Source organism: Hypomesus nipponensis, chromosome 13 (assembly GCF_054491055.1).
Source record: "Hypomesus nipponensis isolate SF chromosome 13, ASM5449105v1, whole genome shotgun sequence".
NCBI classification, from domain to species: Eukaryota; Metazoa; Chordata; class Actinopteri; order Osmeriformes; family Osmeridae; genus Hypomesus; species Hypomesus nipponensis.
In genome coordinates this window covers 1,519,842-1,532,500 of record NC_140373.1, presented here as the reverse complement: position 1 = coordinate 1,532,500, position 12,659 = coordinate 1,519,842, and the positions used below count along the sequence as shown (strand labels likewise).

The 12,659-nt window shown below is 53.1% G+C and overlaps 1 protein-coding gene across 1 annotated transcript in view; it reads left to right on the top strand.

The window, feature by feature from the left end:
• cacna1g (calcium channel, voltage-dependent, T type, alpha 1G subunit) overlaps positions 1-12,659 on the top strand; it is a 92,778-nt gene that overhangs the window by 31,710 nt on the left and 48,409 nt on the right. The window contains exons 10-16 of the mRNA XM_084669604.1: positions 64-249; positions 1,601-1,715; positions 2,128-2,283; positions 10,016-10,088; positions 11,067-11,248; positions 11,795-11,942; positions 12,312-12,592. Coding sequence (XP_084525730.1) covers positions 64-249; positions 1,601-1,715; positions 2,128-2,283; positions 10,016-10,088; positions 11,067-11,248; positions 11,795-11,942; positions 12,312-12,592 — 1,141 coding nt within the window. The remainder of the gene's footprint in view (positions 1-63; positions 250-1,600; positions 1,716-2,127; positions 2,284-10,015; positions 10,089-11,066; positions 11,249-11,794; positions 11,943-12,311; positions 12,593-12,659) is intronic.

The window sequence follows — 12,659 nt, the reverse complement described above, 5'->3', positions numbered from 1 at the left end:
TGTGTGTATGTGTGTCTCTGTGTGTGTGTGTCTCTGTGTGTCTCTGTGTGTGTGTGTGACCAGCGTGTGGGAGATCGTGGGCCAGCAGGGTGGAGGGCTCTCCGTGCTGCGGACCTTCCGTCTCATGCGCGTGCTGAAGCTGGTCAGGTTCATGCCTGCGCTGCAGAGGCAGCTGGTGGTGCTGATGAAGACCATGGACAATGTGGCCACCTTCTGTATGCTGCTCATGCTGTTCATCTTCATCTTCAGGTAGCAGACACACACACACACACAGGCCTGCAGAAACACACACAGAGAGGAGGGGTGGAGGGAGGGTGGAGGGAGGGAGGGAGGGAGGGAGGGGGGAGGGGTGGAGGGAGGGTGGAGGGAGGGAGGGGTGGAGGGAGGGAGGGAGGGGTGGAGGGAGGGTGGAGGGAGGGAGGGAGGGGTGGAGGGAGGGAGGGAGGGAGGGAGGGGGGAGGGGTGGAGGGAGGGAGGGTGGGAGGGGTGGAGGGGTGGAGGGAGGGGTGGAGGAAGGGAGGGGTGGAGGGAGGGTGGAGGGAGGGGTGGAGGGAGGGAGGGGTGGAGGAAGGTGTGGAGGTGTGGAGGGAGGGGTGGAGGGAGGGAGGGTGGAGGGAAGGAGGGGGGGGTGGAGGGAGGGAGGGAGGGAGGGAGGGGGGAGGGGTGGAGGGAGGGTGGAGGGATGGAGGGAGGGGTGGAGGGAGGGGTGGAGGGAGGGAGGGAGGGGTGGAGGGAGGGAGGGAGGGGTGGAGGGAGGGTGGAGGGAGGGAGGGAGGGAGGGAGGGAGGGAGGGGTGGAGGGAGGGAGGGAGGGAGGGAGGGAGGGAGGGGGGAGGGGTGGAGGGAGGGAGGGTGGGAGGGGTGGAGGGAGGGGTGGAGGAAGGGAGGGGTGGAGGGAGGGTGGAGGGAGGGAGGGGGTGGAGGGAGGGAGGGGTGGAGGGAGGGAGGGGTGGAGGGAGGGGTGGAGGGAGGGAGGGGTGGAGGGAGGGAGGGGTGGAGGGAGGTGTGGAGGGAGGGGTGTAGGGAGGGAGGGGTGGAGGGAGGGAGGGTGGAGGGAGGGAGGGTGGAGGGAGGGAGGGGTGTTCCACATGGTTAGGAGACAGCTGGGAAGAACAGAGTGAAAGATGTGCCAGGAGGACACTGACAGAGAGGATAGACTGACACCAAGGAGTGGAGGCTCCTTTATTCATCAGCATCCCTTGAACAGCCAGATTAGCCTCTGGCACACTCACACACTCACACACATACACACACTTATACAGTTACACACGCAGACACACACACACACAAACACACAGAATGGTCTGAATTTGTGCTTAGATAAACGCCCACTGATGTTTGTGAAGAGGAGCCAAGTTTACACACGCACACAACTACACCCTCATATAACTACACACACGCACACACACATAAACACACACACACAGACCACTTGGTCTCACGTCTGCTGCTGTCAAAGAGAGTAGAACACAATAGAACACTCTCAAACTCAGAAGGCAGAACTCCTCTCACTCTCTCCTCTCTCTGTTCTCCTTCTTTTTCTCCTCTCTCTGTTTCTCTCTCCTCCCCCTCCCCCCCCCCCCCCTCTGTCTCTCTGGCAGTATTCTGGGCATGCACCTGTTTGGCTGTAAATTTGGTTCAGAGAGGGATGGTGACACGCTGCCAGACAGGAAGAACTTCGACTCTCTCCTCTGGGCCATCGTCACTGTGTTCCAGGTCAGACTCCATCTTTCATCCTCCTCTATCTCCATCCATCTCTCTCTCTCCTCCCTCTCCCTCCATCTCTCTCTCTTTCTCCCTTTTCTCCTCTCCTTTTCCTCTTCTCAGTGTCTTTCCATCTCCACCTCCTCTCCTCTCTTCAGATTCCTTCACTTCTTCCTCTCCTCTGCACCCCTCCATCTCATCATCCCCCTGATCATACATGTTCAACCCCTGGTGCTGAGTGTTGTGTCTGTGTGTCTCTGTGTGTCTCTGTGTGTCTCTGTGTGTCTCTGTGTCTCTGTGTGTCTCTGTGTGTCTCTGTGTGTGTGTGTCTCTGTGTCTCTGTGTGTCTCTGTGTGTGTGTGTGTCTGTGTGTCTCTGTGTGTCTCTGTGTCTCTGTGTGTGTGTGTCTCTGTGTGTGTGTTAGATCCTGACCCAGGAAGACTGGAACAAAGTCCTGTATAACGGCATGGCCTCCACCTCTCCTGTGGCAGCGCTCTACTTCATCGCTCTCATGACCTTCGGAAACTACGTCCTGTTTAACCTGCTGGTGGCCATCCTGGTGGAGGGCTTCCAGACCGAGGTACACACACACACACACTCACACACACACACACTCACACTCACACACACACACTCACACACACACACACACTCACACACGCTCACACACACACACACACTCACACACACACACTCACACACGCTCACACAACCATAGACTTGTGTGCATCTACAATTTAAACAGCACTATAAGTTTAGAGTTTTAATCCCAAAGTTAACCAAAGCTTTTCTTCAATTATCCCTCTCCCTGTTTATCTCTCTCTCTATTTTTCTCCCTCTCTTTTTCTCTCTCTCTCTCTCTTCCTCTCTTATGAAAAACAGTAATTCATCTGAAGTTCATATAAACCAAGCAGCTTTGTCATCTATCAACACAAAAATATGCTTACATCATCTCCTCTCCTCTACCCATATCTTTCTATCTCTCCTTTTCTCTCCTCCTCTCCTCTTCTTAACTCCTTTCCTCCTCAGCCTACATACAAACCTGACAGCTGTTGTCCTGTCATAAAAGCCAGAGACAGAGAGACAGAGAGACAGAGAGATAGAGAGATAGATGTAGAGACAGAGAGAGAGAGAGAGAGAGAGAGAGAGAGAGATGAGAGAGAGAGAGATGAGAGGGAGGACAGGAGAGGAGAGAGGGATGAGAGGAGAGGGTGACAGATTGATAAAAAATGGATTAATTGGAATGTTCTGTTGTTATTATGGCTATCAGCTGTACAAACAGTGTGTTGGTAACTCCAGCAGATAAAGGGATGTTCCAGCCCCAGTGTTAGTAATCTGTCTGATCCTGTGTCCAGACACACCCAGACAGTCCTGGGGGGGCGGGACCAGGGCTAGAGAGGAAGTACTATGTCCTAGGTGGTAGGTACTAGGTGTGTACTAAGAACTAGGTGACAAGACAAAAAAACACAAGTACGTTTGTCTGTAAGACAAGGGTTGGAGTAGGTACTACATTTAAATTTAGTCATTTAGCAGATGTTCTTATCCAGAGTGACTTACAGTGAGTACAGGGACATTCCCCCTGAGGCAAGTAGAGTGAAGTGCCTTGCCCAAAGACACATCGTCATTTGACACTGCTGGGAATCGAATCGGCAACCTTCTGATTACTGTAATAGCCCGATTCCCTAACCGCTCAGCCATCTGACTTCCAAACTCTGAAATGCTACGTTTTAGTTGCCAGGTACGAGGTACGAGGCAGGAGTCAGTGTGTCTCAGTGCTAGCTTTGAGGCACTACTAACAGGGTGCCCAGACAGAACATGTCGTCTCTCCTCTTGTCTTCTCCCTCTGAAAGCTGCGTGCTTGATTCTCCTTCTATCTCCATCTCTTTCTTGCTTCCATCCAGCCATCCAGCTTTATTTTTAGTCAGAAGAACTTTGCTGTGCGTCAGGGTTGCTAGGCAGCGGCGGAGTTGAATGACGTGAGTTTAGATGGTGTTCAGTTTTGGAAGTGGAGAAGACTCTGTTTAGCGCGCGCACACACACACACACATCTCGTCAACACGAGACCAGGTATTGTATGACTAACTTTGACAGACTCCCTCCTCCTCTCCTTGTCTGATCCTTTCCTCTTCTCCTCTCTTCCTCTCCTCCTTCCATGTTCTGTCTATCTTCTCATTTACTCATCCATGACCCATGAGAGAGAGAGAGAGAGAGAGAGAGAGCCTGCTAATGTTACATACTCCAATATCCGCCAAGGTAGGAAGGGAGAAATGGAGGAGGAATCCTGCCTCTCTGTACAGAGGTCTGTTCGTGAAGGGAGAAGAAAGCTGTCACTGTCATTCTCATTTATTACTCTCTGGAAAAAGACAGTAAACACACACACACACACACACACTCTGAGAGCTGCAGAGAGATTCTTTCACAGCTCTCCAGCACACTGGGTTCTCACCCAAGCACACGGCTGATGATGCTTCCTCTGATCTAACACATTTCTGCTCCCAGATGAACCTGATCACAGCCTCTGGCCTCTAGTCTCCAGCCTCTAGCTTCTAGTCTCCAGCCTCTAACCTCCAGTCTTCAGCCTCTAACCTCCAGTCTCCAGCCTCTAACCTCCAGTCTCTAGCCTCTAACCTCCAGTCTCCAGCCTCTAACCTCTAGTCTGCAACCTCTGGCCTCTAGTCTCCAATGTACTGGATGCTCTGTCTCTTAGGAGTCCCTGTTTGAACACTCCCAACAACTTCCTGATAACTCCTCAGCAGATAGACTGGAGCTATTAGCATTACTCTCTCTCTCTACCTCTCTGTCTTACTGTCTCTCTCAACCTCGATCTCTCCCCCTCCCTCTCTCTCTCCCTGTGTGTGTGACCTAACTCCGGAGGCCCCAGTAGAAGTGACAGTATCCTGCATACTGCATCCCTCTCTGTGTCTCTCTGAATATAACCTTCTACTATACCACCAAACATATATCAGCTGTCAACCTGCTAACTCTCTCTTTATGCTTTGTTTGCTCCTACGGTGTGCGTGTGTGTGTGCCTGCGTGTGTGTGTGTGTGTGTGTTTGTCCTTCTTTCCCTTGGCTGTAAAACACCACACACTTCCTGTGCAGGAAGTCACGAAGAGGGAGGACTTGCATGCAGAGTTGAGTCTCATACAGCTGCCTGTAGACTCAGGGGTATGTACAGCTCTGCTGTCCCCCCTCCCTCCCTCCCTCCCTCCCTCCCTCCCTCCCTCCCTCCCTCCCTCCCTCCCTCCCTCCCTCCCTCCCTCCCTCCCTCCCTCCCTCCCTCCCTCCCTCCCTCCCTCCCTCCCTCCCTCCCTCTCTCCCTCCCTCCCTCCCTCCCTCCCTCCCCTCTTTCTATCTCTCTCTCTCCCTGCATGCTGGCAGAGGACACTAACTGATACTGACTCTCATCTGTAGACCAGTACACTCCACGTCTGGTCTGGGCCGGGCCGAGGTCTGGTCTGGGCCGGAGTCTGGTCTGGGCCGGAGTCTGGTCTGGGCTGGGGTCTGGTCTGGGCCGAGGTCTGGTCTGGGCCGAGGTCTGGTCTGGGCCGGGGTCTGGTCTGGGCTGGGGTCTGGTCTGGGCTGGGGTCTGGGCCGAGGTCTGGTCTGGGCCGGGGTCTGGTCTGGGCTGGGGTCTGGGCCGAGGTCTGGTCTGGGCCGGGGTCTGGTCTGGGCTGGGGTCTGGGCCGGGGTCTGGTCTGGGCCGAGGTCTGGTCTGGGGTCTGGTCTGGGTCTGGGCCGGGGTTTGGTCTGGGTCTGGGCTGGGGTCTTGGTCTGGGCTGGGCCGGGGTCTGGTCTGGGTCTGGGCTGGGGTCTTGTCTGGGTCTTGGCCAGGGCTGAGGTCTGGTCTAGTCTGGTCTAGGCCGGGGCTGGGCTGGTCTGGTTTGGTCTGGGCCGGGGCTGGGCTGGTTTGGGCTGGTCTGGGCCGGGGCTGGGCTGGTCTGGTCTGGTCTGGTCTGGTTTGGTCTGGGCCGGGGCTGGTCTCAGTTCATCCTGTTCTTCGCCTGCAGCCTCCAGCTGACACTTCCACAGAAGGGCAAGGGCTCAGAGAGACAACAGAGTTATAGTTCTGTAATAGCACTAACTCACCGTTACTTTGGCAATATGAACATGTGTTTTTTCATGCCAGTAAAGCCTGTGTTTTGGAGTTGAATAGAGAGATTGGCTTTAAACCCTAAAGAGGTGTGAGTGGTATCTAATCATTCCAGCTGGTTTATTGTCTGACCGCTAGAAAACAACAGACAGATATCTGGCCTGCGGAAGGTCTATACATCCAGCACGGACTGGGCCAGACTGAACCAGACTGAACCAGACTGGGCCAGACTGAACCAGACTGGCCCAAAACTGAACCAGGCCAGGCCAAAGCACTCTCTCTGCTCAGAAATCAGTTTGAGAAAAACAAGTGTTGTCTGTGCAGCGTTGAAAGGGCTCATCACTGCTAACTGATGGGGAGGGAATTTTCCCAGAATCCCTTGTTCACGGTCTGATGAAAAAAAGGGTGAGCTGAGAGAGTGAGTGCTGTTACCTGGGTGACGAGTTTGAGAAGAGTCTGCTGTTTACTGTAGACATCCCATAATACTCTCCACTAACCCCCCCCCCCCCCCCCTCCACTCTGGGGTCTGTTTATGTGGATGCATTCATGTTGAGATGGTTGTTTGGAGACAGTGTTCTGCAGTAGCAGACAGACACACATACCTTACACCCCCCTACACCCACACACACACCCTACACACACACCCACGCACACACACACACACACACACCCACACACACACCCTACACACACACCCACGCACACACCCTACACACACACCCACGCACACACCCACACACACACCCTACACACACACCCACGCACACACACACACACCCACACACACACACACACACACACCCACACACACCCACACACACACACACACCTGCCTGGTGTTTTCTATCAGCCTGTTATCTCCTCTGTCCTCTGGAGGATACCTAGATTGGGGTGGTGCCGTGTAAACAAGCTGCTGGAAACAGCCCTTCTCTCCAGGCTGGTCCCACAGGATGATATCGACAACCTCTCTCTCCTCCTCCTGGGAAGGCTGCTACTGCTGCTGCTCTCTCTAGCTGCCTCAGTCCTCCCCTCTCTCTCACCACAGCTCCACACATAAACACACACACAGATAAACACACACAGATAAACACACACACACACAGATAGATAGACACACAGATAAACAGCCAGTCAGACAGACAGGCAGACACCTAGCCAGACAGCCAGCCTGCCAGACAGACACATCCATCTCTAATGACCTCCATCTTCTCTCTCTGCCCCAGAAAGGAGAGATGGGGGTCAGGCTGCCCCCCCGGCCTTCCACAGAGGCCCCCCTGGTCCTCAGGGCTTCTGGGCACCCTCAGAGGGGTTGAGGGCCCAGAGTTAAGTCTTCCGCAAGAACGACACACACATAGACACACATACTCACATAGATACATGCACAAGCTGAAATACGACACACACACACACACACACACACAGACACACAATCTTCTAAAGGCCCTGCCAGGCAGCAGAAGAGGCTGTAGCTAAGCAGATAACACTGACAGAATGAGATTGGCTACCCACAATGCTTTGTGCTGATACTCCGCTGGGTTAGTCCAATCACAGCAGTAGATACTTTAAAACTAGCATGGATAGTTTTGGTTTTGTGGTTGATTCTACCAGAGAATGTCTAATATAGAGAGAACTGCCACTCGGGAAATTTCCGAGTTCTGAACTGGTTGCAGTTCCATGTGAGGGCACTAATGAGCGAGTGCAGAATGAATGGAGGTCTATTGAGCGGCAACAACGACAACAAATCTAAAGGACATAAGTACTTGTTCATTCAACTTTCGACCTATAATTCATGTTGAACATGCAAAAACTACAATCAAATAGGAGATTTCTTGACGACAATCAGGCGAAAGAGACAAATGTAGCCGTTTGGCTCCATAGACTCCAATTCAACATGCACTTGCTTGCGATCACCCCCAGTGGAACTCTGGTGGAACTGCAGCTAAATTCAGTTCAATGGGGCTTAATAGGGAGTGGCAAGGCTCTCCTTAAACAGGCTCTGATTCTACACTGTAGGGAGCAGGGGATGTACAAGCACTTCCTCGTTTTCCACCAATGAGAGCCTGCGTTTAGTGCTGGGCTTGGCTGAGCTTGGAGTTTCCTCTGAGGGCTGGCTCTGGGTCAGTCTGGGTCACATGGGCAGGGTGAGGATGAGAGCTGGTCCCAGAGCTGCTGTTAGAGCTGCTGTTAGAGCTGCTGTTAGAGCTGCTGTGTGTGTGAGAAGCTGCTGGTCTCACTGGTCCTCTGGCTGCTGGTCTCACTGGTTCTCTGCTCTGGTCTCACTGGTTCTCTGCTCTGGGCTCAGACTCACCTCCTGGGGCCTGAGTACTCCCTGTGTTGTTGATGGCATGCAAACAATATGTGTGTATAGTGTGTGTGTATAGTGTGTGTGTACAGTGTGTGTTTGGTACTGTGTAGTGTGTATATAATGTGTTTGGTGTAGTGTGTGTTTGGTTCTGTGTAGTGTGTATATAATGTGATTGGTGTAGTGTGTGTTTGGTTCTGTGTGTGTGTGTGTGTGTCTGTAAAATTCGATATTTCTCCCGTTGGTTCCAACCCCCCTTCCAAACCCGTTCTGTCTCCAAGCGATGAGGATGAGGATGATGGGATGGACAGAATGAAATAGGACAAAAAGACAGAGAAGGATGTGTGGATGGAGAAGCTAGCGGGAGGGGAAGCTGGCTGTGCAGAGCGCGGCACACTGGACAGAGCAGGGGTCAGACAACTGCTCATCATGCAGGAGAGGAGGAGAGGAGAGGAAGAGAGGTGAAATGATGAGTTTGGCAGTCCTGCCAGCCCCAAGTCTCCCTGCAGTAGATTGGCTAGCTGGTTCATTAGTATCAATCCTTCTTGTCCAATTTTCTCTCCCTTTTTCAGGGCAGGGGGAAATGGCTTGAGTAAGATAGTGTTTTGGCCAGACACACACACACACGCCACACACACACACACACGCCACACACACACACACGCCACACACACACAGACACGCCACACACACACACACACGCCACACACACACACACGCCACACACACACGCCACACACACACAGGGCGACATGGAGGAAGTCATTTGTGAGGTTACAGGGAAAATGAACTGGCTGTCCTGAGGCAGTACTAACACACTCAGGCTGATTCAGTCTGTGTTAGTGCAGTCTGTACAGACACCAGCATCAGCACCAAGCAACTGCAGAGAGAGGGGGAGAGAGAGATAGGGAGAAGGAGAGAGATAGATAGATAGATAGATAGATAGATAGATAAGGAGAAGGAGAGAGAGAGAGAGAGATAAGGAGAGGGGAGAGAGATAGGGAGAAGGAGAGAGAGAGAGATAGGGAGAAGGACAGAGAGAGATAAGGAGAGGGGAGAGAGATAGGGAGAAGGAGAGAGAGAGAAGGAGAGAAATGGATAGGGAGAAGGAGTGAGAGTTAGAATGAAGGAGATCGGGAGAAGGAGAGAGAGAGAGAGAGATAGAGAAGGAGGGGGAGTAGAAGAGAGTGAACAAAAGGGTGGTAAGAGAAGTAGAGTAGATAAAAGGAAAGAAAGAGAGAGAGAAAGAGAGAGAGAGAGAAAGAGAGAGGGAGACAGGGAGACAGAGAGAGAGAGAGAGAAAGAGAGGGGGGGGGAAGGGAGACAGAGAGAGAGGTGTGAGCAGGATAAGTGTTCCTCTGACTAAGACCAAGAGCTAAAGGAGCACAAACAGTCCTGACTAAGCACTGCCAGGCTGAGAGTTTAGTGTTGGACCACACTGATCCTGTGTGGTGTGTGTGTGTGTGTGTGTGTGTGTGTGTGTGGTCCTACCCAGTGTGAGCAGTGTCCCTGCATGTAAACAGTGTTGTTGTTGTAGTTGTTGCACCAGGATGTTTCTCCCTCCGACTCCGCCCTCTGACCTTTCACCTCTGGGGGCAGGGAGACCACAGCCTCCCTCGCCAGCCTGCTAGCTTGGCTGAGCACCTCACTGTCTGTAAACCCTGACCTGGGGTCAGATTTGGAGCGTCTCCTCTGGTGATGAGCGTGGTGGTTCAGAGAGAAAGCTGATCTGGGCTCTGTGTCTACGAGCGTTTTCTATCTGCTGTGTTCCCTGTGTCTGCCTTGTGTCCACAGATACTGGACCAGTCTGCTTACTAACTATCTTTGTGTGTGTGTTTGTGTGTACGTGTGTGTGTATGAGTGTGTGTGCGTGCATGTGTGTGTGTGTGTGTGTGTGTGCGTGTGTGTGTGTGTAAAGGGGGATGCCTCTAAATCAGGTTCGGAGGTGGATTTCTTCACCCAGAGCATGGAGGATGTTTCATCCTCCCCAGGTAAGAGATTCACACACATACACACACACTCATATACACATACACACACATTCATATACACATACACACACACTCATATACACATACACACTCTCATATACACATACACACTCTCATATACACATACACACACACTCATATACACATACAATTCCATATCTTCCCTAGACCTTGGAATGTAAAAAATAAATAAATAATAATTTTATGGAATAAAATGGAATATAGATTTTATGGAAAAGGAATGTCACAAGAAAGTTTCTTATTTGTATCAGTTAGCATCTCTAACTCACCTAAGAATGAAAGCTGTTCCTGAGGTTATTCACATGATGGATATTCATTTGGACAAATGCATCTGGAAAAATCTTTTTCATGCAACAAACATATAACATGAACATTGTAAGAAGCGACTGTGAGCCAGTGTGATTGGCTGTGAGGAGGTGTGAGTCACCTGGTGACCTGGGATGGTTCTTCAGGTAGCACCTCTCTTCCAGAGCTGTGAAGAGAACATGATATTCCTTCACCTCCCTCCGTCTACACAGGGCTAGCGCTGCAATATTCAGATGACTGAGCCCCAAGCATCCATATTTAAATGTTACTGCTGCTCATTACCGTGGATACTCACAGGGGCCCCTCCCTCCCTCCCTCCCTCCCTCCCTCCCTCCCTCCCTCCCTCCCTCCCTCCCTCCCTCCCTCCCTCCCTCCCTCCCTCCCTCCCTCCCTCCCTCCCTCCCTCCCTCCCTCCCTGGTTCTGTGTGTGTGTCCCTCCCTGCCTCCCCCTCTTCCTCCTCCCTCTCTTCCCCCTCTTCCTCTTCCTCCTCTTCCTCTTCCTCCTCCTCCTTCTCCTCCTCCTCCTTCTCCTCCCTCCCTCCCTCCCTCCCTCCCTCCCTCTCCTCCTTTTCCTCCTCTTCCTTCTCTTCTTCTTCCTCCTCCCTCCCTCCCTCCCTCCCCCCTCTCTCCCCCCTCTCCCCCTCTCTCCAGTGGTCCCGTTAAACGGCCTCGTGGACCTGAAGGCCAGCTTGGACCCTCCCCTGATCACCCACACGGCTGCCACCCCCATGCCGGTGCCCAAGCTGCCCGTGGCGGGAGACCCCCTACTGGGCCACGACGACCGCCGCCACTCCAGCGTCTCCATGGAGCCCGTCTGCTACGACAAGTCTCCGGTAGCATGCCGCTCTGCTAGCTCGGTGTAGCTCTGCTAGCATACTAGCATACTACACCATGCAAACTAGGCCGTGTAGCATACTAGCATGCTACACCATACAAACTAGTCTGCTAGCACATACTAGCATACTACACCATACAAACTAGTCTGCTCCCTTCCATACTGGAATACGTGTGTGTATGTTTAGGTGTGGGTTTTGTGTTAAGGTGTGTGTGTGTGCGTGTGTGTGTGTCATGTCTCTGGGTGCTGGTAGTTCATCCTGTCGTGAAGATGTACAGGTGAGGATGAAAGTGATGGATGAAGACTGTCAGCCTCACACACACACACACACACAGCACTGCTGCCATAGCAACACTGTTACGAATGACCACTGAGAACACAGAATAAACTGATGAAGAGGAGAAAAACAACTGTCTCTCTTTCATTATCTCATCATCTCCATCCATCCCTCCCTCCCTCTCTCCCTCTCTCTCTCTCTCTCTCTCTCTCTCTCTCTCTCTCTCTCTCTCTCTCTCTCTCTCTCTCTCTCTCTCTCTCTCCCCAGACCAGCGCCCGTAGCTCCTCCCCCTATGCCCCCTGGAGCTCTGCAAGTGGCTGGACCAGCCGTCGATCAAGCTGGGCCAGCCTGGGCCGCGCCCCCTCCCTGAAGAGGCAGAAACACCAGTCTGGGGAGCGGAGGTCTCTCCTGTCAGGTGACTCCCACTCCCACCCTCCCCCACTCCCCCATCTTTCCTTCTCTCTCCCCCATCTCTCCCCCTCCCCCACTCCCCCACTCCCTCTTTCTCCCCCTCCCCCCAACTCCAACCTTGTCAGGTGACCCTACCTCCCCCTCCTCCCCCCTCCAGCCCTCCCCAACTGCTCAGGGCTTAACCCTTCACATCTACTTGCTGTAGGCTACAGGAAATGTGTTCTTGACGGAGCCAAGAGGCTGATAGATAATGGATGGATAGAAAAGCTGTATGTTTCACCTAGCAGACACCAGGGCTGTGCCTCTTCTGGTTCATCTTTGAATGATCTCAGCTGCTAGTGTAAGTCCTGATCATTCCTGACCCCTGACCCAGGGGAGGGAGAGTCCTGCTCCGAGGACGAGGAGGAGGAAGAGGGAGGAGGAGGAGCCGGAGAAGGAGGGGGGATGATGCTGGAGGGGGAGGAGGCATGGCTGGCCAGGACTGACTCCATGTCCCAGCATTCCCAGCCCCGACACAGGACTGACTCCATGTCCCAGCATTCCCAGCCCCGACACAGGACTGACTCCATGTCCCAGCATTCCCAGCCCCGACACAGGAGGATGGAGTCCCTGGAGACCCGAGGGTCCATAGACCTGCCCCCCGACACACTGCAGGTACACACTCACACACACTCACACACACTCACACACACACACTCACACATACTCTATAAACTCTGTT